The following is a 22638-nucleotide window of genomic DNA, read 5'->3' as shown; positions in this document are numbered from 1 at the left end:
TATTCTAGGTCTTCACCAACACAACTTTATTAATCCAGAAAACTCTTACCTGGGAAGATAAAACTTACAAATACTTTAGTATTCATTCTAGGAACTTCTTGAAAGATCCATGAACTCTTAAATAGCATCAAAGATACCTGACATAGCAAGACCTTTTTAAACTCTCACCCTCAAACCCTTGCACTGGAGGTGGCTTGCATATTGCTGTGGTACAAAGGCCCTTCCCATGGAGTGAGGCATGCTGTGGGCACAGGGTCCTGGCCTCCACTGCTGGCTTTGGGGGACTGGCCTGTTTCAGGACTGTCAAGTGGCCTGGCCCTCAGGTGTGGCTGGACATATGGGAGGAGGGGCAGCCGTGGGGTAAGGAGCACCTGGTGTTTGGCACAGTAGATCACAGTAGTTCCAAGTTTGACACTGATATGCTGGTTTCACTTCTGAGGCAAGAAAATGCAAATGATATTTGTGTAATGAAAATTCCTCCAGGGGCACCTGGGTGTCTCAGTCAGAAGTGTCTGACTCTTAGTTTTGGCTCAGGTCATGATCTCACAGTTTGTGATTTCAAACCCTGCACTGGGCTCCGCACTGACAGTGTGGAGACTGCTTGGGATTCCCTCTCTCTGCCCCTCCCCTGCTCGTATTCTCTCTTTCTTTCTCCCTCAAAATAAATAAATAAACTTAGAAAATTAAAAACAAATTCCTTCAGTTATGAAATACATAGATTACTTTGTGATTGGGCGTGGAATCTCTACCAGATACTTACATGTCATAGCTACTTCATTGTGAAAATGTACAAACACCTGAGATATAAAAAGTGAGCCTCAAATTAAGATCTAAAGGAAGACAGATCAGAAGACTTAGTATTGTAAAATGGCAATACTACCCAAAACAATCTACAGATTCACTGTTATACCTATCAAAATCCTGATGGCTTTTTTCTTTTTTTCAGAAACGGAAAAGTCAATCTTCAAATTCATATGTAAGGGACTCTAAGAGTTAAAACAATTTGAAAAAGAAGAACAAAGTTGGAGGGCTCTCAATTCCCAATTTAAAAACTTACTACAAAGCTACAGTAATCAAAACTGTGTAAGACCAGTATAAGGATAGAAATATAGATCAATGGAATAGAATTAAGAGTCCAGAAATAAATCGATATATCTATGGTAAACTGATTTTTGACAAGGGTGCCAAGACCATTCAATAGGGGAAAGAACAGTGTCTTCAATAAATGGCACAGGGACAACTGAATATCTGCATGCAAAAGAATGAAGTTGGATCCCTACCTCACACTATATACGAAAAATTAAATGAATCAATGACTTAAATATAATAGCTAAAACCATATTAAAAGAAAACATAGGAGTAAAGCATCATGACCTTGGATTTGGCAATGATTTCTTAGATAGGATACCAACAGCATACACAACAAAAGAAAACTTAAATTGAATTTCATCAAAATTAAAAAATTTTGTGCAAAGGACATTACCAATAAGTGAAAAGACAACCTAGAGAATGGGAGAAAATATATGCAAGTAATATATCTGATGAGGATCTAGTACCCAGAATACATGAAGAACTTTTATAATCAACAGCAAAAAGACAAACTAATCAATTAAAAATTGGGTAAAGAACTTGAACAGGTATTTCTCCAAAGAAGATACAAATGGCAAACAAGTATATGAAAAGATGCTCCACATTTTTACTCATTAGGGAAATGCAAATCACAATGAGATACTGCTTTCCTCCTACTAGAATGGCTGTAAAAAAAAAAATAAAGTAAGTTTTGGCAAGGATATGGAAAAATTGGGATCCTTGGATACTGCTGTTGAGAATGTAGAATGGTTTGGCCATTGTGGCAAATAGTTTGGCAATTCCTCAGAATGTTAAACATAAATTACCATCTGACCAGCAATTCCACCTTCTAGGTATATACCGAATAGAACTGAAAACAGATACTCGAACAAATACATATACAGGCATGTTCAAAGCAGCATTGTTCACAAAAGCCAAAAGATGAAACATTCAAATGTTCACCAACTGACAGATGCATAAACAAAATGTATTAACTACACAATGGAATTTTATGCAGGAATTTTACTCCTTCCAAGAAGGAATGAAATACTGATTTTTGCTACAACATGGATGAACCTCAAAAATATTAAGCTAAGCAAAAGAAGCTAGACAAAATCATCACATATTTATATGGAATTGTATGATTCCATTTATATAAAACATCCAGAATAGACAAATCTTCAGAGAAAAAAGCAAGATTGGTAGTTGCCAGGGGCTGGGGGGAGTAGGGAGTAGAGAGTAACTGCTTAATGGGTATGGGATTTCCTTTTGGGGTGATGAAAAGGTTTTGGAACTACACAGAGGTGGGGATTGTACAACATTGTAAATGTACTAAATACTACTGAGTTGTTTACTTTGAAATGCTTTATTTTTGGGGCCCTGAGTGGCTCAGTTGGTTAAATGTCCAACTCGATTTTGGCTTAGGTCATGAAATTGAGCCCTGTGTTAGGCTCTGTGCTGAGCATGTAGCCTGCTTAAAGTTCTATCTCTCCCTCTGCTCCTACCCTTCTCTTTCTCTGTCTCAAAAAAAAAAAAAAAAAAAAAAAGCTTTATTTTATTTAATGTGAATTTCACCTTAATTTAAAAAAAAATTGAAAGAAAGGACACTGATGACTGGCTCTGTTTGGACTTTGGGAGCCATGGTAATTCATTTGATGTTCCAGAAACTAAATAAACCTATTAATTAGAGAAATTACATACCCTGTATTCCTACAATAGTTTAGATGGCATCTGAAACATGAAGACTTCATTCTTAGAAGAGAAGATGGTACTTCATATCTGACTCCAGTGGAATATGAGTAAGAATAAAATGAAATGAACTGTTTCAGTCATTTCAGATTTGAAATGAAAAATATAACTCCTTATCTCTGTGTAGTTGGTTAGGTTGTGGTTAACACAAGCCTTCTCTACTTCCTGGGTATGCATGCTGACGTGTTAAGGTAGTAGTTAAATGAGCTAATACACCAAAAATCAATGTGTTCAAATCACAATTTTAATATGTTGTCTTTAATCCTGTGGATCTCCTGGAGTTAGCACTGGCTCTTTGTTCAACTTGAGTTTTGCTCAGGTTTTAATTTTGTTTAAATGCAAATGTTCTGCAGAATATGGCCAAAATTAAAAAAAAAAAAAAATCACACCACACACACAAAATCCTTGCCTTGCTATGTCCACCAATCCTAACCTATTTTATCATGATTTTACCCAATTCTAACCAAACTGCCACAATGAAAAACTCAACTTAAACCTAGTTTCAAAACATCCTAAAATACCTCAAAGTTGAACTCACGCTGAAATGCTACTAACGGTGTTCTCTTTTATTACAAAAACTTATTTGTGGGGAGCTAGCATTTAACAAACATAGAAGCCACAGAGAGACCTAGCCAAGACTGACCTCCTTCTTAACAAAGCCCAAGACTCTTGATTTGATAACAGCAAGCTCCTCTGAGGCCCTCTGAGCCTCCAGCTTTAGAGAATGGGAATGTCTCCCATTACTACAATGAGATAAGAAAGTCTCACATTAGTTTGAACTCTTGATTCTTCTTTCAGCTCTCCAAGTGCTAAGTTAATTTTGTCTCCTAGGAATAAGAAAGCATTTTTAGGACTTCTTTGATAATCAGACCAGATATATAAAAGAGCTTTTATCCTTGGTGGAAATGTGACATCACATTACTATCTGTCTATTCTAGTCATTCATTCATTCATTCATTCATTCATTCATTCATGCATTCACTTATTTATTTTTTGTTGTTATACCTCTGTAAAGGGACAATTCATTGGAAAAAGATGGACATAGTCCCGGTAAGTCTATTTTTTCTTACTGGCCTTCAGAATTGAGAGGTTCAGGTTTCTTCTTAAAGTTGTGACCTTTAGATAAACTTTGCCCTGGGTCACTCATCAATGTCAGAGAAGTATCTATGTTCTTGTTTTATTAGTGACAGTCTGGTTTTTGGAGAAAGGTCTCCATCAAGCCTTTCCATGTTCTGGAACTATAAATATGTCAGTTTGTAGTGGGACAGCACAGCCATTAGGTTTTGGAAGCCTGGCACATGAGGTGCCCAGCAACATTCTTGGCTGGATTATTCACAGGTTTTCAAGTTTGTCTTAGTCTAAATCTAAATCTATGTTCCTTCAGGCCAGACTCCTACTTCTTACATGTAGTTATGCTATAACCCGAAGTTTTGCACTTATCTTTAATTTCACCAAGGATAATTTAGAGTTACAGTGGCCACTTTGGGGAACTTTCAATTTAGACAAAATTGTTTGAAAACGAACGAAATCTTGCCATTTGTAACAATGTGGATGGAACTAGAGCGTATTATGCTAAGTGAAATGAGTCAGTCAGAGAAAGACAAATACTGTATGATTTCACTTATGTGGAATTTAGGGGAAAAAAAAACCCAGATGAACATATGGGAAAGAGGAAAAAAAAAAAAAAAGAGAGGAAAGCAAACCATAAGAGACTCTTAATGATACAGAACAAACTGAGGGTTGATGGAGGGAGGTAGGTGGGGAATGGGCTAAATAATTGATGGCTACTAAGGAGGGCACTTGTTATGATGAGCACTGGGTGCCATATGTAAGTGATGAATCACTAAATTCTACTCCTGAAACCAATATTACACTATATGTTAACTAATTAGAATTTAAATAAAAATTTGGAGAAAAAATAAAATAATTTGAGAGATGCTATATAACAAAAAAGGAACAAAATCCCAAACATCCAATGGGCTGGATTTTTTTTATTATATGAGGAAATATCCAAAAGAAATTAAGATTCCAAAATTGGCTCCAAGAAATTCCTTGGCCAAGGTAAAATAAAAGTGTGAAAAACTTTAAACAATGTCTTTTTTAGATCCTCCAAAATCACATCTTGAACTTCGTGGATTTTATCCTACTATTTCTCTTTCTTCATCCTATACTGCCCCATTCTCCTCTGCCTCATCTCTCCCTCTGCTCCACTTCCCTTTCCTTTTGGCTGGCCAGAACTTCCAAAGCTCAGTTACCTCTTGAACTTCCTTCAGAACAGAAAAATGCCCCCTAGGGTTGATTTTAAGCCCTGTTCTTCCTCTGAGCTGAGAATTATCAATGATTTTCCAAAGCCTAGAAAGGATAGAATGAAATTTGCAGAGAAAGAATAATTCTAAAAGTTTATAATCCAGGGCTTCCAGATCTAAACATTTAGTTAATATCTAGTAGAAGCTTGAGATGCAAAAAAATTCCAAAGGAAAGGCAGAAAAGGAAGAACCTGACTTGCAAGAAACCAGAGGGGTTTAGAAAAGCTATAGAAGTTGCTCAAGGTCTTTTGAAGGTTATTTACAAAGTCTTTCCTGAGAAAGTAGTTTGGGCTTTGATGTAGTCTTATAGGCAAAGAAAGGATGAGAACATTGGAGATTTCAGGGAGAGGCTCTTTAATACCTTTAGATAGCACTCAGGAGTAGACCTTAAAGTAGATGTGACTCCTAACTCTCTCCTAGTTTTTTTTTTTTTGTAAACTGTCTTAAGACAAAAATAGAGGATTTTGTATGTAAGCAAAAACTAATATGGAAAATAATACCATTGCCAGACTTCTAGCATCCTGCTGAGTATTTTGAGTCTTAGAGCAATAACAACAAAAAACTCAATTAATGGATGGCCTTACAGATAAAAACAAGTAGATGCTCCTATCAGGGTTTTTAAATCCTGAAAGGAGGAATCTTTTGATAAAGATACTTACAGATACTATATATAAAAAGGACATTGAAAAAAATAACTATTTTATCTTAGTTAAGAAACTAAAGGGGAAAAAAATGAAGTTAATGAAGGTGCTCTGAGGGAGAATCAAGTGTCCAGTTTTTTGTTCTACCCTTAAATTCCCAGGGACAAATTTCTCTAAATTCTCAAGGGCAACCTTATAAAATTTTTTGTTATTGATACAGGGCATATAGTATCAACCTTAAACTCTATCACTGTTACATGATCTCCCCACTGGAAGTAAAAAACTATGTACTGGTGTGCATCTCTAAAAATACTCTGACAGTTACATTCATAACTGTATGCCCTAGATATTTAACAGAGGAATATACTTCCCTCCGCTGTGATATCATACCTGCTAACTTGATAGGAGTGTACTGTATAAATGAAATTGCTAGATTAAATACTCTTCCTTGAAATCCCTTAGGACTTCCCTATGTCTTTTTAAAAAAATGTTTACTTATTTTTGAGACAGAGAGAGAGGGGGAGAGAGAACGCACACAAGCGGGGTAGAGGCAGAGAGAGAGGGAGACACAGAATCTGAAGCAGGCTGCAGGCTCTGAGCTGTCAGCACAGAGCCCAATGTGGGGCTCGAAGTTGTGAACTGCGAGATCATGACCTGAGATGAAGTTGGATGCTTAACCTACTGAGCCACCCAGGTGCCCCAAGGACTCCCCTTTTTGCGAGATTATAGCTAATTTGGGTATTGATTTGCCAGTACCTTTGTTTACATCAACCCCAAATTGAAAATCTCAAGGAAATGCCAGAACTTTTTCACTTTGTGGGCAAAAATTCAACTAATATAGCAAGAATTACTGGGGCTGAATACATTAAGATTCACACCAGCCATCCACACCTCTACTCCAAAGTACAAAATGCTCTCTTAAACCCAAATCTAAAGAAGCACTAAAATTGGTAGGTGAAAGTAAATAGAGAAAAGATTCGACATATTTTGCCCTTATTCTTGTAACACTTCTATCCTTCCAATCAAAAAGCCCAGTGGGTGGAGATATGGATTTGTTTAGTATGTCAGGCCTATAATAAAACAGTCATTTCCCTTTTTCACACAGAACCCATCCCTAAACCTCTTTTATCTTCACTGCCTCCTGAGGCTGCATATTTGATGGTGTAGGTTTATGTTTTGTTTTCTTTAATGACTGTTTAGGTCAAAATAGTCAATATTTGTTTGCCTTCACCTAAGAAAATCAACAATATACCTAGACTGTCAAGTTCCAAAGGTTTCCTGAAATACTCTCCTACTTTTCACAAATTTTCAACCAGGACCTAAAGGACTCTATTTCCCTGGGATTGTACTTTTATTCAATATGTGGATAACTTTTTGTTGTGTTCTAAAGATGGAGTGACCTCTAAGACTGATTCCATCTATCTACTTACGGTTTTAACGCACAAAGAAAATAAAGTTTCCAATAAGGTCATTAGCTAGAATATGCTTTGTTTCAAGGAAGTAAATTTCCTACTCCCGACAGAGTAAGGACTTTATAAAACTTTCCCATGACAGTAACTAAGAGATAATTAAAAGGATTCCTGAGTCTCACTGACTTATTGCAGGCAATAAGTTCTCAACTTTTCTGAAACTGCCATGCCAAAATAAGACTTAACCAAGTTCTCAGAAACTGAACCTCTTCCTTGGGTGCCAAACGTGAGCAGGGCTTCTGTGAGTTAAAATGAGCTCTTCAATAACTTCCTACCTAATTGTCATAAAACTTCATCCCCAGAATAAGAATGATCCTTTGCCAGAGGCAAATCTGCCCAGGTGGTAGAACTCTTGTGAGCACAGCAGAGATTTCCATTACCTAGAGATAACAGGGTTAATATATGCACTAATAGTAGATATGCTTTTGGGTTATTCCATGATTTTGAAATGCTTTGGAAATAAGGTGGGTTTTTGACCTCAGCAGGAATCCTAATTAAGAATGGTTAGCAAATTATAGAACTTTTAAATGCTCCAATGCTTTTTGAGGAAGTGGATAATACAAAATAGGAGCTCAAACAGAAGGAGATAATATAGAGGCTAAAGGAAATGTTTTGATTATTAATCATGCCAGACTGACAGACAGCCTTCACCAAGATTATAGAACTCAGAATACCCCAAGGGACCAACTGTTTGGTTTAAAAGCCAGCTCTGAAATCAGAAAAGAGGTACTAGGAGAATTCTCAATGTAAATTGACTATTGGCTATTTTAGTAGCACTGAAAGACCTCAAATGGAATCTTGTAAAAATTTTACATGAAATTACATACCAGTGAAAGAACAAATTTGCCAATGTACATACTTTACATCGATGGGAAAGCTTTACTATATTTCATTTGCCACCAACATAATCCTGGTAAAACTAAAGGTGGAACATGGACAAAAGCCCAAACCTCAGGGCCCCCTTAAACACCTCTAAATAAATTATATAACACTAGTCTCTATAGTGGGTTTTGAATACGCCTTGATCATTCTTTGCTTGTTCTTGGGATGTTTGAAGTCTTTCCTTAACCATCAACTACAACTCTAACAGTAACAAAATTTTCTTGATTTTGTGTTCCCAGCCTAGGGTCACAGGCTTCATGACCTCTCTAGTAATGGAGGCATCCATTTTACTGGGTCTATTACTAAAGAGTTTTGTAAAGCCTTGCCACTTACTTAAATATGTTATTGTCAGTCTCACCCCCAATCTTCAGGAAAGGTAGAGAGAAGAAATATAATTTTGAAAATTAAATAAGCTGAACTCTTAGAAGACTCTTGTACTTCCATGGTCTAAGGTATTATCTTTAATGCCAATGAGATCAAGTCTTTCTGGGGTTCATGAACTCCCCACATGAATTAGTAATAGCCCAGTCCATACATGTAGGAAGATCACCTTTGATTCTAAATTCCACACTGAGAAGCAGATAGAGCTAATTATGGCATGGGATTATTCCTGCTGTCCAAGTCTCATAAACAAGTATGAACTGTCTTTCCTCAATACTCTTCTAAACAATCCTTGCACGACCTAAAACCCAGAGACATGGTCTTTTGGAAGGGACATCAGAGAAAGACAGCTCTGGTACCCCACTGGATGACCTTATAAGGTACTGTTAGCAATGAGCACAGCAATGCAACTCCAAAGGTTTGATTTTTGTATTCATGTCTCAGAAATAATCCATTCTTGAATTTGTGGAAAAGCTGGGGTGTTTTTAGGAACTCTCTAGAGGCAGATAGTCCTCTGGAAGAGACATCTTCTAACTAAGACCTGTGACCATGAGATGTAGAGAGCTTCTACCCAAGATCCATAGAACAAACACAACTGACTACCATGCTTTAATACACATTCTTTGGTTCTTTATTTTCATTGTTATTCCCCACCCTGTCCTCCTAGTTTAAGGCTTCTCTTAACCATGTCATCTATACTGCCCTATTCTTAATATTGCTTTTTGCATTTTTAATTATTCATTGGTATGTGTCTAGTACCCAGCTATTATTTACTTGTAAACTAGCTAAAGCATACAATCAAACTAGTTTTGTAAACATCTTTCTTTGGTAGCCACCCAGATTTTTTTGGTTCTACTTCCTTGTAATGAATCCATTGCTATCCTGGATAACTGGACTCAACTATTAGGTGACTTTTTCAGATGACAAAGTATATAATAGGCTAGAGAGATGGAAATCCAAAATCCCCTCTTAGATCATACCTAGACGAAAAGGTTCTCAGGGATTTTTTTGGTGTGAATTAGTTTTTATTTTTTTAATAAGTTTATTTATTTATTTTGAAAGAGAGAGTGAGCGTGAGCAGGGGAGGGGCAGAGGGAGGGAGAGAGAGAGAGAGAGGGAGAGGGAGAGAGAATCCCAAGCAGGCTCTGTGTGACAGCACAGAGCCTAATGTGGAGCTTGATCTCATGAACAATGAGATCATGACCTGAGCAGGAATCAAGAGTCAGAGCTGTAACTGACTGAGCCACCTGGGTGCCCCGGGAACTAGCTTTTGTAACCAAACTTAAATTTTTTTTTAATGTTTATTTATTTTTGACAGAGAGAGAGAGAGAGAGAGAGAGAGAGAGAGAGAGAGAGACAGGGAGCATGAGCAGGGGAGGGGCAGAGAGAGCAGGAGACACAGAATCCGAAGCAGACTTCAGGCTCTGAGCTGTCAGCACAGCTGTTTCTTTTCTCAGAAAAAGACTGTTGGATAACTTAATTTTTAAAAGAGGTGGGAAAAGTGGGTCTTGATTTAAGAGTCAAAATCCTCCATAGTGTTTTTTCATAGTGGCTGTACCAATTTACAATCCTACCAACAGTACAAGGGTCCTCTTTTCTCCACATCCTCTCCAGCATTTGTTATGTCTTATCTTTTTGATGATAACCATTGTAACAGGCATGAGGTGATATCTCCTTGTGGTTTTGAAAATTTCCCTTATGATTACGAAGTGTTGAGTGCTTTTCAAGTACCTGTTGGCCACTTGTATATCTTTGGAAAAATGTTTGTTCAGGTCTTTTGCTCAGTTAAAAAATTGGATTATTATTATTATTGTTATTTTGTATTGAGTTGCATGAGTTCTTTATATATTTTGGATATTAGCCTCTTATCAGATATATGGTTTGCAATTTTTTTCCCCATTCCTTATATTGTTTTTTCATTTTGCCGATCATTTCCTTCACTCTGCAGAAGATTTTTAGTTTGATATCCTATTAAAAATTTTTTTTTTAATTTTGTTGTCCTTTAGGTGTTATATCCAAAAAAAATCATTGCCAAGACCCATGTAAAGGAGCTTTTTTCCCATGTTTTCTTCATGGAATTTCATGGTTTCAGGTCTTATATTTAAGTCTTTAATCCGTTTTGAGTTAATTCTTTAAGTGCCGTTAAGACAGGTGTCAAGTTTCATTCTTTTTACATTTGCATATCCAATTTTCCCCTGCACCATTTATCATAAGAGTCTATCTTTTCTCCATTGACTATTTTTTTTAATGTTTTTATTTATTTTTGAAGGAGAGAGAGAGACAGAGCATGAGTGGGGGAGGAGCAGAGAGGGGGGAGACACAGAATTCGAAGCAGCCTCCAGTCTGTAAGCTGTCAGCCCAGAGCCCGACGTGGGGCTCGAACCCACAAACTGTGAGATCGTGACCTGAGCGAAGCCGGACGCTCAACCTACTGAGCCACCCAGGCGCCCCTCCATTGACTATTCTTGACGCCCTTGTCAAGTATTAGTTGGCTATATATGTATGGGTTTATTTCTAGGCTCTTGTTTCTGTTTCACTGGTCTATGTATGTGTTTTTATGACAGTACCACACTATTTTGATTACTATACCTATATAATAGAGCTTAGAATCAGGGAGTGATGCCTCTCTCTTTGTTCTTCTTTCTCAGGGTAGATTTGGCTACTTGGGGTCTTTTGTGGTTCCACATAAATTTTAGGATATTTTGTTTTCTACTGTGTAAAAAATGCTGTTGGAACCTTGATAGGGATTGCACTGAATCAACAGATTGCTATGGGTTGTCTGGGCATTTTAATAATATTAGCTCTTCCAATCCATGACCACGGGATAGCTTTCTATTTATTTGTATCTTCTTCAATTTCTTTTATCCATGTATCCTAAGTATTTTATTGTTTTGGATGCTAGTATAAATGGGATTATTTTCTTTCTTTATTTTTCAGATAATTTCATTGTTATTGTATAGAAATGCTACTGATTTTTGTAAGTTAATTTTTATCTTACAACTTTACTGAATTCATTGATTAGTTCTAACAGGTTTTTGTGGAGTCTTTAGGATTTTCTAAGGATAAAATCATGTCATCTGCAAATATAGACAGTTTTACTTCTTCTTCTCTAATTCTGATGCCTTCTATTTCTTTTGCCTGATTGCTCTCTTTAGGACTTCCAGTACTATGTTGAATAAGGGTGGAAAGAGTGGGTACCCTTGTCTTGCTCCTGATCTTAGAGGAAAAATTTTCAACATTTTACCACTGAGTATAATGTTAGCTGTGGGCCTGTCATGTATGACCTTTATTATGTTGAGGTTATCATGAATGGATGCTGAATTTTGTCAAATGCTTTTCCTGTGTCTATTAGATGATTATGTTTTTTCTTTCATTCTATTAATGCATCACATTTATGTATTTGTGTGTATTGAATCATCCTTGCATTCCAGGGATATATCCCACTTGATCACAGTGAATGATTTTTTTTTTTAAATTTATTGAAAGAGAGAGAGAGAGAGAGAGAGAGAGAGAGAGAAGGAGGGAGGGAGGGAGGGAAGGATAGTGCAGGTAGGGGAAGGGGAGAGAGAGAAGGAGAGAGAGTCTGCAGGTTCCACACTGCCAGAGCAGAGCCCGACTTGGGGCTGTAACTCACAAACCATAAAACCATGACCCAAGCTGAAACCAAGATGCTCAACTGACAGCCACCCAGGAGTCCTGTGAATGATTCTTTTAATGTGCTGCTGAATTCAGTTTGTTAGTATTTTATTGAGAATTTCTAAATCTATATTCATCAAGACTATTGGCTTGTAGTTTTCTTTTGTTGTGTTGTCTTTGCCTGGCTTTGGTATTAGAGTGATGCTGGCCTTATAAAATGAGTTTGGGAGTGTTCCCTTTTCTAAAATTTTTTGTAAGAGTTTGAGAAGGATTGGCGTTAATTCTACTTTAAAGGTTTGGTAAAATTCACCAGGGAAGCCATCCGGTCCCGGTTATTCCTTTTTTTTTTATTAATTTTTTTTAGTTTTTATTTATTTTTGAGAGAGAGAGAGAGAGAGAGAGAGAGAGAGAGAGAGAGAGAGAGAGAAGGCAGTCTCCAAGCTGGGGAAGGGCAGAGAGAGAGGGAGACACAGAATCTGAAGCAGGCTCCAGGCTCTGAGCTGTCAGCACAGAGCCCGACACGGGGCTCAAACCCATAAACTGGAGATCATGACCTGAGCCAAAATCGGATGCTTAACTGACTAAGCCATCCAGGTGCCCCTGGTTTTTCTTTATTGGGAGATTTTTGATTACTGATTCAATCTCCTCACTGGCAATCAGTCTGTTCAGATTTTCTATTTTATGATTCAAAGGCTGGTTGTTTCTAATAATTTTTTCATATATTTTAGGTTATCTACTTTGTTGGGTATATAGTTGTTGTGGCTTAATTTTTTATCTCCTGGCTGAGAAAAAGGACTACAAACTCTGATCTTAAGTCTCACATTTGTGTAGCTGGGTTCAGATATGTGATCTCCCCAGTCCTAAGTGCTGCTATACAATTGCTGTCTCATCAGATGGCTCAATAAATGATCATCCAATAACAACAACTGTCAACACAAGAGAACTTGACACCTATGAAGATTGAGACAACTTCTCTAGACAGTTGACTACTATTGTGATTTCTTAGTAAAGGTCTGGATTGACTGACTGATGACACTCTCAGACATCAGGCTGAAGACTGACCACAAGGATAACCTTGATACCTGAAATCATCTATAAGTACACAACTTTCTGTCTTTATTAGCATAACATTACTATTCCATTGTGTTTATTAACATAACTTCACTATTCCAGAAAAATCTCCCCTAAAAGACAGAAGTTGTAAGTAACTTCATTACTCATTCTAGAACTTCTTAAATAGTCTGCTTGAGATTCTCTCTCTCTCCCTCTCTGTTCTTCCCCCACTTGTTCTATCTCTCTCTCTCAAAATAAATAAATAAACTTTAAAAAATAGAAATTATCAAAAGACAATTTACATACCAAGACTCTCAGAATCCCTTGCCTTGCTATGTCCATGATTCTGAGATGATTATATAACAATCCTTATTTAATTTTAATCAAGCTCTACATTAAAAGATCTGCTTTAAATAAAAAAATCTCCTAGGTATCCTGAGTTTGTCCTTCCCTTTCTGAGAAAGTATTAGTTGAGACTATGATTTTGTTGAAGTGGTATTCTCCCGTATCGTATGTGATATAAAATTTATAAGAAATATATATTTGTTCATTCAGAAGACCAAAATATATTCCTCAGATATATTTGGTCTTCATCCACAGTTCTTGAGAATACCTCAGAGCCTTAGGATGAAATGAGTATCTTATTATTAATCATGGTGACTTTTAGACCCCATCCTAAGGCAGGGGCTCGTTTCCAGGAGGACCAAGTGATTTTTCATGTGATTAAAGGGCTGGAACTTTCAGTGGCACCTGGGTGGCTTATTTGGTTGAGCATTTGACTCTTGATTTTGGCTCAGGTCATGATTTCATGGTTCGTGATTTTGGGCCCTGTATAAGGATCTGTGCTGACAGTGCAGAGCCTGCCTGAAATTCTCTCTCTCCTCTCTCTCTGCCCTTCCCTGCTCTGTCTCCCAAAATAAATAAATAAACATTAAAAAAAAAAGGGTTGGAACTTTCAGTCCTACTTCCCCAGCCTCTGAGGTTGAATCAGCCAGTGGCCAATGAATTGGTCAATCATGACTATGTAATGAAGTCGTCATAAAAACCCAAGAAGAAGAGCTTCTGGGTCCTTCTTTTACAGAGAGCTTCCACACCTGGGGAGCTAGCATGCTTCCATGTGCCTCAGAGCCAGGCACCAAGCTCCACTCCTAAAAGAATAGAGGCAGAACACAGCAGTGGGAGAATGAGGAACTGCTAATTAGGTCTCTATGACTGCAATATAGTAGTACAAGGCAAAGGATGAAACTAAGGGTGATTAAAGCAGATTAAATAAGCAATTAGATATTGAAGTTAAGAAGTTCAGAGGTAGAGGGGGTGCCTGGGTGGCTCAGTCGGTTAAGTGTCCAACTTCAGCTCAGGTCATGATCTCATGGTCCGTGGGTTTGAGTGCTGTGTCGGGCTCTGTGCTGTCAGTTCAGAGCCTGGAGCCTGCTTTGGATTTTGTGTCTTCCTCTCTCTCTGCCCCTCCCCCACTCACACTCTGTCTTTCTCTATCAAAAAATGAATAAACGTTAAAAAATTTAAAAAAATTAAAAAAAAAAGTTCAGAGGTAGAACAGCTCATGGTGATGAAAGAGCCTTGGGTGTGGCTATGAGCGTGCCTACGAGTTACCAAAGTGGTGTTGAAAGGAAAGACCTTAAACTTATAGATAGGTTACAATGTTGGATGGGCTCTCTATATGGATCTAAATGGCTATATGGACCATGTACATGACTATGACATCCTAAGAAAACATGATCAGGAAAACCTGGACCACTGTGACGTCCATCCAAAGTGATTAATAGTCTATAAGCCAGTAAGAACATAACTGAAATGAAAGACATTCTAACAACACAAAAATCCATGATAAAGGTGTAAGAAGATTCAAAGAAATCTGTTGTCAGTAAGAAATTATATTTGTTCCTAACCATCATAATCACTATCAATGATCCATCATCATCTTGGGATCAACAATAAATAGAAATCATACAGTAATCATCTAAATGTCATTTAAAAGCTCATTTATCTGCACAGTTTTATTTTAGTGAACATTATACCATCACTCCCCTGACTCAGATTTCTCTCAACCTTAGGTCTTAGCAAGGGATTACAGAATGTTACATTTCTTATATTGAAGAGCCTCCCTCGAGTCACTTGTCTGTCAAATGTTGTGGAAACTTACAGTGGTATACCAGTAAAATCTGTTTGCTTCAATTTATTTTTATACAACTTTAATATAAAAGTCCTGGGCAAGTAATTGCAGTGTGCTTGCTTACCAACTCAAGGGTTTCAAGCTAACATAACAGATTCACAACACAGAAATGGGAAAAATTTACACTAAAGAAAATAAAACAAAACATGCATTTGTATCTATTTGAAGTTCTCCAATTACTTTTGTAACAGTTAAAAAAAAATACAGATATTCTACTGGAAAATCATCCTGTTTACTAAAATTCCCAGTGGTGTAGGTATGCAAGAGACCCATTTAGTTACGTATGGCCCACCTGAACTTCATTTCTTGATAAAGATCAGGGAGAAGATAGGATGATGTCATTAATTTTAAGTGACAGAGAACAATATTAAATTATTAGCATTTATATAGTACTTTTCTCTTAGGATCCCCAAACTTTTAAGGCACAACCTCCCATGTTATATCATTTCAAGGATACAGGTAAGGAAAAGCTATTTACAGTTCCTTTTTATAAGATAGAAACATGAATAATACACAAAGTTAAAGGACTTCCAAGTTAATGTTATTAGCGATCAAACAAAAAAAATAAAATTAAGGTTTCTTCATCCTTGTTTCATGGCACTATGTTTGAAAACATGCTGTTTGTGAAAACAGGATATTTCGGGAATGAATTTGTATTTACAAGATGATTACAACTCCTCTTAAGAGTCACTTGTTTTTTTTTTTTAAGTTAGATGCTTATAGTGGATTTATATTATTATTTTCAGTTAGTCTATTTTCAAATGATTTTTGGCAGTGGGGCAGTTAAAGAGGGTTCTAATCACAGAGTCATTGAGGAACTCATTACAATCTTAGTTATAAGTGCTATCAAAATTCTGGTGTAGGCTTCCAGAAATAACTGGAATGAAGGCAATATTCATTAACATATTGATAATATTCTTAAGAGGTAAAAACCCTAACATTTATATAAACTGACCCAAAATGCTCTTTTTCATTCTTTCACCAAAATATTTTTAAGCTCTCCTTCCTGTTGAACCACAGTCTTATAGTCCATCTGAAATGATGGCATACTTACTGGCTCTGAGAATGTTCTCCTTGCTGCTGCACCTGGACTGGACCTGCAAAGAGAGCATAAACTCAGTAATTTAGGGCTCAAAACACAGATAGCCAGATATGTATGCATACTTAATGGGCAAGCTCCTGAGGTTTAGGAGCAAAGGCTCACTATATCTCAGATATCAAAACATAGTAGTAAAAATATATTACATTTGTTTCCTATTTTTTGTCTTTTTCTTACTGTAAAGAAAGAGCAGACTTCTGAAAAAAACTGGGGGTACAACATTATAAATGGCACAGAGGCAAAACCAAAGGCAATTTTTTATTGATGTGTACTGAAATTAGTATATGGAAAAAAATGTTACAACATATTCAGGTGTGAATACAGACCCCTAATCTTAAGGCACTGTGATAACTCTTGACTAGACTAATAATGCAATCCAGGTAATAAAGTTGTAATAAAATATTCCATTGTAGTAATTTTAGTTGTACACATTGATAAGGGGAAAACAGAAAAATCCTCATATATAATATTAATGTGTGATTCCAATGACTTTTGTTACTTACTGATTATAATAATTGGTTATAATATTGGCTATGAAAGATGCCTTTGTTGGGAATCAATAAAACTGAACTCATTTATTTACCAGTTCTTAGGTGTGAATAAAGTTTATCAATCAGAAACCCTTATGCTTTGATGCAAAAAGTTGATGTCCAAGCAGAACATTCTTTTAAATGTTACAAAAGTGTTGAATTCAAAAGCCACATTGGATGGCATACATGTTTGTTAATATCTGAGGAAACTGTATTTAAACTGCACACCTCTTTTTTCCCACTCCCCAGCAGCTTGCCCCAAATGTAAATATATACAACAAATTAATTTCTATTGCTTAACACAATCTACTATTGTAATGAAACAACTTATGAAAGAAATGTTGCAACTTAGGGTGGGTTATGGTTGTCCTTCCCTGAAAAGAACAATTGTTAATGTTTAAAGAAACAACAACAAAAAAAATCACAAACATACACACAAGAAAAACACACACACACACACACACACCAAAAAAAGGGGAAAAAAGGGAAAAATAATTCCAGATGTTAAAGTTATTCCCTTTTGGCCCAGATTGTTTAGTTAGTTATAAGCTACACTAGAATGAAGAAGCTAATCTGGGAGATAATATTCTTACATTCTTTTACTCAGAAGTTCTATTGAAAAACAATTATGGACCAAATGGGAAAGGAAAATAATTAATGACTACTTAAAACAAAAATACAGGGAGAAAGACATGAGAGTGAGAAAAAGAAAAAGAAGAAAGAGAGGTCTGGGGAAATAAGTCTAGACAAGAGAAAAGAAAGTATGGGTTTATAGAAGGAGCCAATATGTGAATGCAAAATGTTCTGCTATTTCTTATTGAAAATTCATACTAAGAGAGTAAGAATCTCTAATGAACTTGCTGCAAAATAAACAAGCAAGTTTCTACACCATGGAATGAAAATAGGTGTAAGTATACCACTACAGCCTTAAAGGAGAAAAGAAACAAACACTAATAGACAAATTAATAGACAAGCTTAATAAAGAGTTAAACTACATTTTTAAAAGCAGTTCAGGGAACACAAGAGAAAGCTAACAGAGTGAGAGAAAAATCTGGGAGAGAGAAGGAAAAAAAAAGGGATAATGCTGAAAGACAAAAACAGAGTTCAAGGAAGTCAAATGGAAGTCAAGAAAGTCTTCAACAAGATGTAGAAACAGAAGGAGCCCAAACCCATAGCGCAAAGCAATGTTTGCGAATGGAAAGCAGCTCCTTTGATCAGTAATAGTTACTCTTAAGTCGTAGCCTCTATTCCTCCAGAGTTCATCTTTAAGCCCTTCCAATTTAGAGTGGAGCTAGTGTGTGGATAGAAACAAGAGATTTATAATGAACAGAGCATTTCAGATGAGTAGTTCAAATTGTCTCGTCAAATGTTTCAACAGATTTAGATAATGTCTAAATGGAAATGGTGGTGAAAAACTAGCTAGCTTTACCAAAAAGCTGAACCAAACCAAAACAGCAACAACAACAAAAAACCCTCTTCCTACTTTAGGTGGCTAAAAAATTTAAAAAAATGTTCATAGCATGAATTTAATAATGAAACCCAAAATCTTGTTTTGTGGCACCTGAGTTCGTAACTGTATATTTTGCAGAAATTTGGGTGATAAAAAATAATTCAGTTTCTGGAATGTGAGTATTCATTTTGGTTCACAAATTGCCAACAGCAGTGTAACCAATGTTTTCTCATTTACATTACACTGGCTATTTGACCTAGATTTGAGGAAAATCACTTAAAATCAATGATTACATGATCTTCTTTACTTTGGTGATCTTGAGTATATATTAAAAAATGAGAAAAATAATTTTAAGATATTAAAAATATATATGCAAAAGTGATGCCCCTCTCTCTTATACCATGAAACTGGTCACCTTTACAATATTTACCTAATTTTATAAAATCCCAATATGAAGATTTTTACCTAACTCACAGTGTAATGGGATTTACTTGAAAAAATAAAATCAAGAAACAATTACTGTTCTTATTCTCATATATATGGATTAGAAAGAAGGTAGCACAGGTTTGTCCCAAGTTTTACAGTTCACTTTTTTTTTTTTAAATCTTACACTGGCTTTTTAGTCAATGGAAAAACAAAAAACAAAAAACAAAGGGAAGTCTGAAAAACAAAATAAAATTGACATTTTGACCTAATACCAAATTTATTGGGGATTAAAAATGAAAGGTATGGTGTTTGATTATCTATTACTTTATTTTATTGGATTATGTTATTTTATTACAATTAACATCTAACTTTATGGTGTTGAAAATTAACCCCCTTTGAACTGGAATTAAACTAAAATAATGTCTAGAAACAGCATTTATTATATTACAGTCAATGGAGGAAAAGAAAAACACAAAAGACTTACTGAAAACATAGGTATTCATTTACTAATCAAGACTGCTTTCAGACATCAAATAATTCATTTAATTCATTTCAACATGAGTTTACATGTATAATATAATTTTTGCTGAGGATCACATTGTACAGTAAGAAATCTTAAGCCATGAAACAGAAAACAAAAGGGGGGAGAGCATGTAATAATGGTAAAGAAAAAAAGTGAAAATGCTTTAAACAAAGCTGAGAAAATTTTAACAAACAACCACAATCTTTAAATACAGTTAGAGAAGTGACTTACCTTATGCTTAGGTCATAACAAGAATAGCACAGTGTTTAAAGTCAGCTCTTCATTATGGGAGGTACAATTGAAAGCCATAGGTTATAATAACATGAATTGCTACACAGAAATGAAGACTTTTTCAGCCCAACATGAAAAGCTAACTCTTATGGGAGAACATTTCAACTTATGTTTAATGCAGCATGAAGAACAATTGAGGGGGTAAACATCAAAACACATGAATCTCACACCAATAAGAGAGACAGTCCAATCTCTCAGGAACACAGAATATTTAATCTGTGAGACTATAATCTTTGACACATAAGGGAAGGCACATCACTCTAACACTGAAAGATGCATGCATAATGTATAACCATCCACTGACAAGTCTCCCCACCCCATCCCACTCGTACACACACAAAACCATTAAGATACAGGGAAAAAATGTAGTGCCAAGCTGTTATGAAGAAAGCAGGACACACGGAAGCACAGCAGTGGTCATGTGATTTGAGAGGTGTTCTTCCCTTAAACCATCCCATCACCATGCTTATTTTAAAGAAGCCAGGAAAAGACCCCCTTCAATGCTGCAGTAGCTATGAGCCCCCAGCTTGAAGCTAGTGTGTGGAATTTTGATCACCGTTCCCTGCGATGTCAGGGGCTCTCCAGTGGAAGCCAGATGTGTAACACCAGTTAGTGGGGTACAATGTGTGAATAACAAACATCCTTTCCCTTCTGCATTTCACAGAAGTGAGGGAGGAGAGAAACAAATAAAATAAAGCCCATGTTAAGAATAGATTCATAACAATATAAAGATGTATAAATATTAAAATGGAGATTACATTTGATTGCAGGTTAGCACAACTCAGGTTACATAAAAACTGCCTCAATTTTGCTGCTCACCAGGCTAATATGTATTCTTTCTCCTTGCAAATATTAGGAATAAATCTATACAATATGTTTCATACTGAAAAATTCTGAGCGGTTGGTCATATGGGGTCAAAGTCGAGAACTAAAGAAGTTGTCTTTGATGGACATTAAGAAAGCCCTATCTTTCTATTTTTAGCATCATTTTACTGGTCAGCAGTCACATTTTAAATTAGAAATTAAGCTTCTGTATATCTGCTTACTTATATAATTTGAGAAATTCTATGGCAATGGTGTAGGAAGATAATTTAAATTTTAATCTTACATTTTAAAAGACAAACCACAACAAAGACTACTTATTTAGAAATGGTTACTAAATTTCCTATGTACTCTTCTCTACTGTCAAAACTTATTTTAACATGGGTTGTTCCTGTCAATAGGGTATATCAGCTCCTTAGAAAAAACTTCAACTTTGCTTTCCTATTATTGATAATAGTAGTTAACTTCATCTATTTTTTTATTCATATGTGACATGAAATTTAGTTAGATTTTTAATAATGCAAAGATTATTTACTTATATTACCATTTCCTCTCCCTCATCTATTCTTAGCAAGCCAGAATATCCTGACCTTCCCTTTAGCATGTCTTTATTATTTTAGGCTCTAGGCCCTCCTTGAATCTCCATTTCCTTACAGGGGAAATAAAGATTGTTAAAGGGCTCAAAGGAAATAAGACATGTATCAAGGATTTTAAGCTATAAAGATAGAAACAAATGTCAGTTATGATGTTATAATCAGTGGAGGAACTGACAGTTGTAAAATAATTATATCCTCCTCATTGTAACTTGATCATTAGCTAAAATGGAGGCAAAGTCTTCTTTCTGAACCCCCAAAAGAAATAAAACCCATGTACAGTTATACGCTTTCCAAGAGAGATTGACCAAAACTTTGGAAATGTCATAGCCATATGGCCATACATATTGGTAGGAAAGCAAGTTTTATATATATAAGTTATATATAAAACTTTTATAAAGAATATATAAAATCTAAGGCTTGCAGGAAAGTCTGAACTAGCTCCTCTAGAATATTTCTTGTACTCTTGAGCTTTTAGACTAAATGAGCTATTTATTCTGTCTGGAATACCTTTTGCTTATTTTCTGATCCAAATACTACTTGTCCTTTAAGATCTAGCTTAAAATGTGCCAGCTGCAAAAACCATTCCAAAAGTTCCTTAATCAGAAGTTATTTCTTCTTTCCCTAAGTTCTTTCTTTTCAAACTTTTACTTATTTATTTTTAAGTAGGCTCCACATCCAATGTGGGGTTTGAGCTCAAGACCCAGAGATCAAGAGTCATATGCTCTACCTATTGAGCCAGCTAAGTGTCCCACCCTAAACTCTTTTAATTTCTTTACTGAAATACAATTTACCTACCATAAAATTCACCCATCTTATGTATATAGTTTGATGAACTGTAATAAATCCCCACGGTTGCACAACCATCAATCACCAGATTCTAGTTTTAGGTTTACCTAAATTCTTAAAGCCTCTTATCTGAACTTATATTATGAGTTACCATAGTTATTTATATTCCAATTATTGATGTGGGTCCCCAAATGTACTACAGGTTCTTGGAGGGAAAGGATATGGCTTTAATTCTCTTCATATTTCCTACTATGTCAAATATAGTGCTCTGTACAGAGTAAACATTTGCTAATTCTTAATGTTTATTTTGTAGTAATCATAGTTTTTTTTTTCAAATTCAGCACATTAAAATTTATTTTTTATAGTACAAGTATGATCACAGTCACTCCTGTACTATCTTAAGAATGATTTTTACTTAGCTGGGTGGGCTCATATTAAGAAATGTAATATAGAAAAGCATGTGGATTATAGCTAAGACATATCTGAGTTCCCTACAGAATGATCTTCAGAATTTGGAAAACACATTATTAATATTATTTAAGGTTAATCAAACAGTGACATTTGGAGTCCAATAACGGTTATTCTACACCAAAAATTTTAGGTCAGGTTAAGCAGACTCCTTATTTTCTAAGAGAAAAGGGCATTCTATTTGGGCATTCTATATGGTGAGGTCACTAGAATGACAGCGATAAAAGAGATGTTTGATGTAGTTTGGCTCTTTGACTTTGACTTTTCTACC

The 22638-nt window shown here is 35.8% G+C and overlaps 1 protein-coding gene across 16 annotated transcripts in view; it reads right to left on the bottom strand.

Moving 5' to 3' along the window:
* GPHN (gephyrin) overlaps positions 1-22638 on the bottom strand; it is a 635834-nt gene that overhangs the window by 139324 nt on the left and 473872 nt on the right. For all 16 annotated transcript variants that reach the window (XM_019833155.3, XM_019833153.3, XM_019833151.3 and 13 more), the window contains one exon: positions 16431-16473. In XM_019833155.3, coding sequence (XP_019688714.1) covers positions 16431-16473 — 43 coding nt within the window. The remainder of the gene's footprint in view (positions 1-16430; positions 16474-22638) is intronic.

The sequence above is a fragment of the Felis catus genome, chromosome B3 (genome assembly GCF_018350175.1).
Source record: "Felis catus isolate Fca126 chromosome B3, F.catus_Fca126_mat1.0, whole genome shotgun sequence".
NCBI lineage: Eukaryota > Metazoa > Chordata > Mammalia > Carnivora > Felidae > Felis > Felis catus.
The sequence above is the reverse complement of the archived record's forward strand: the minus strand, read 5'-3'. Positions and strand labels throughout refer to the sequence as shown.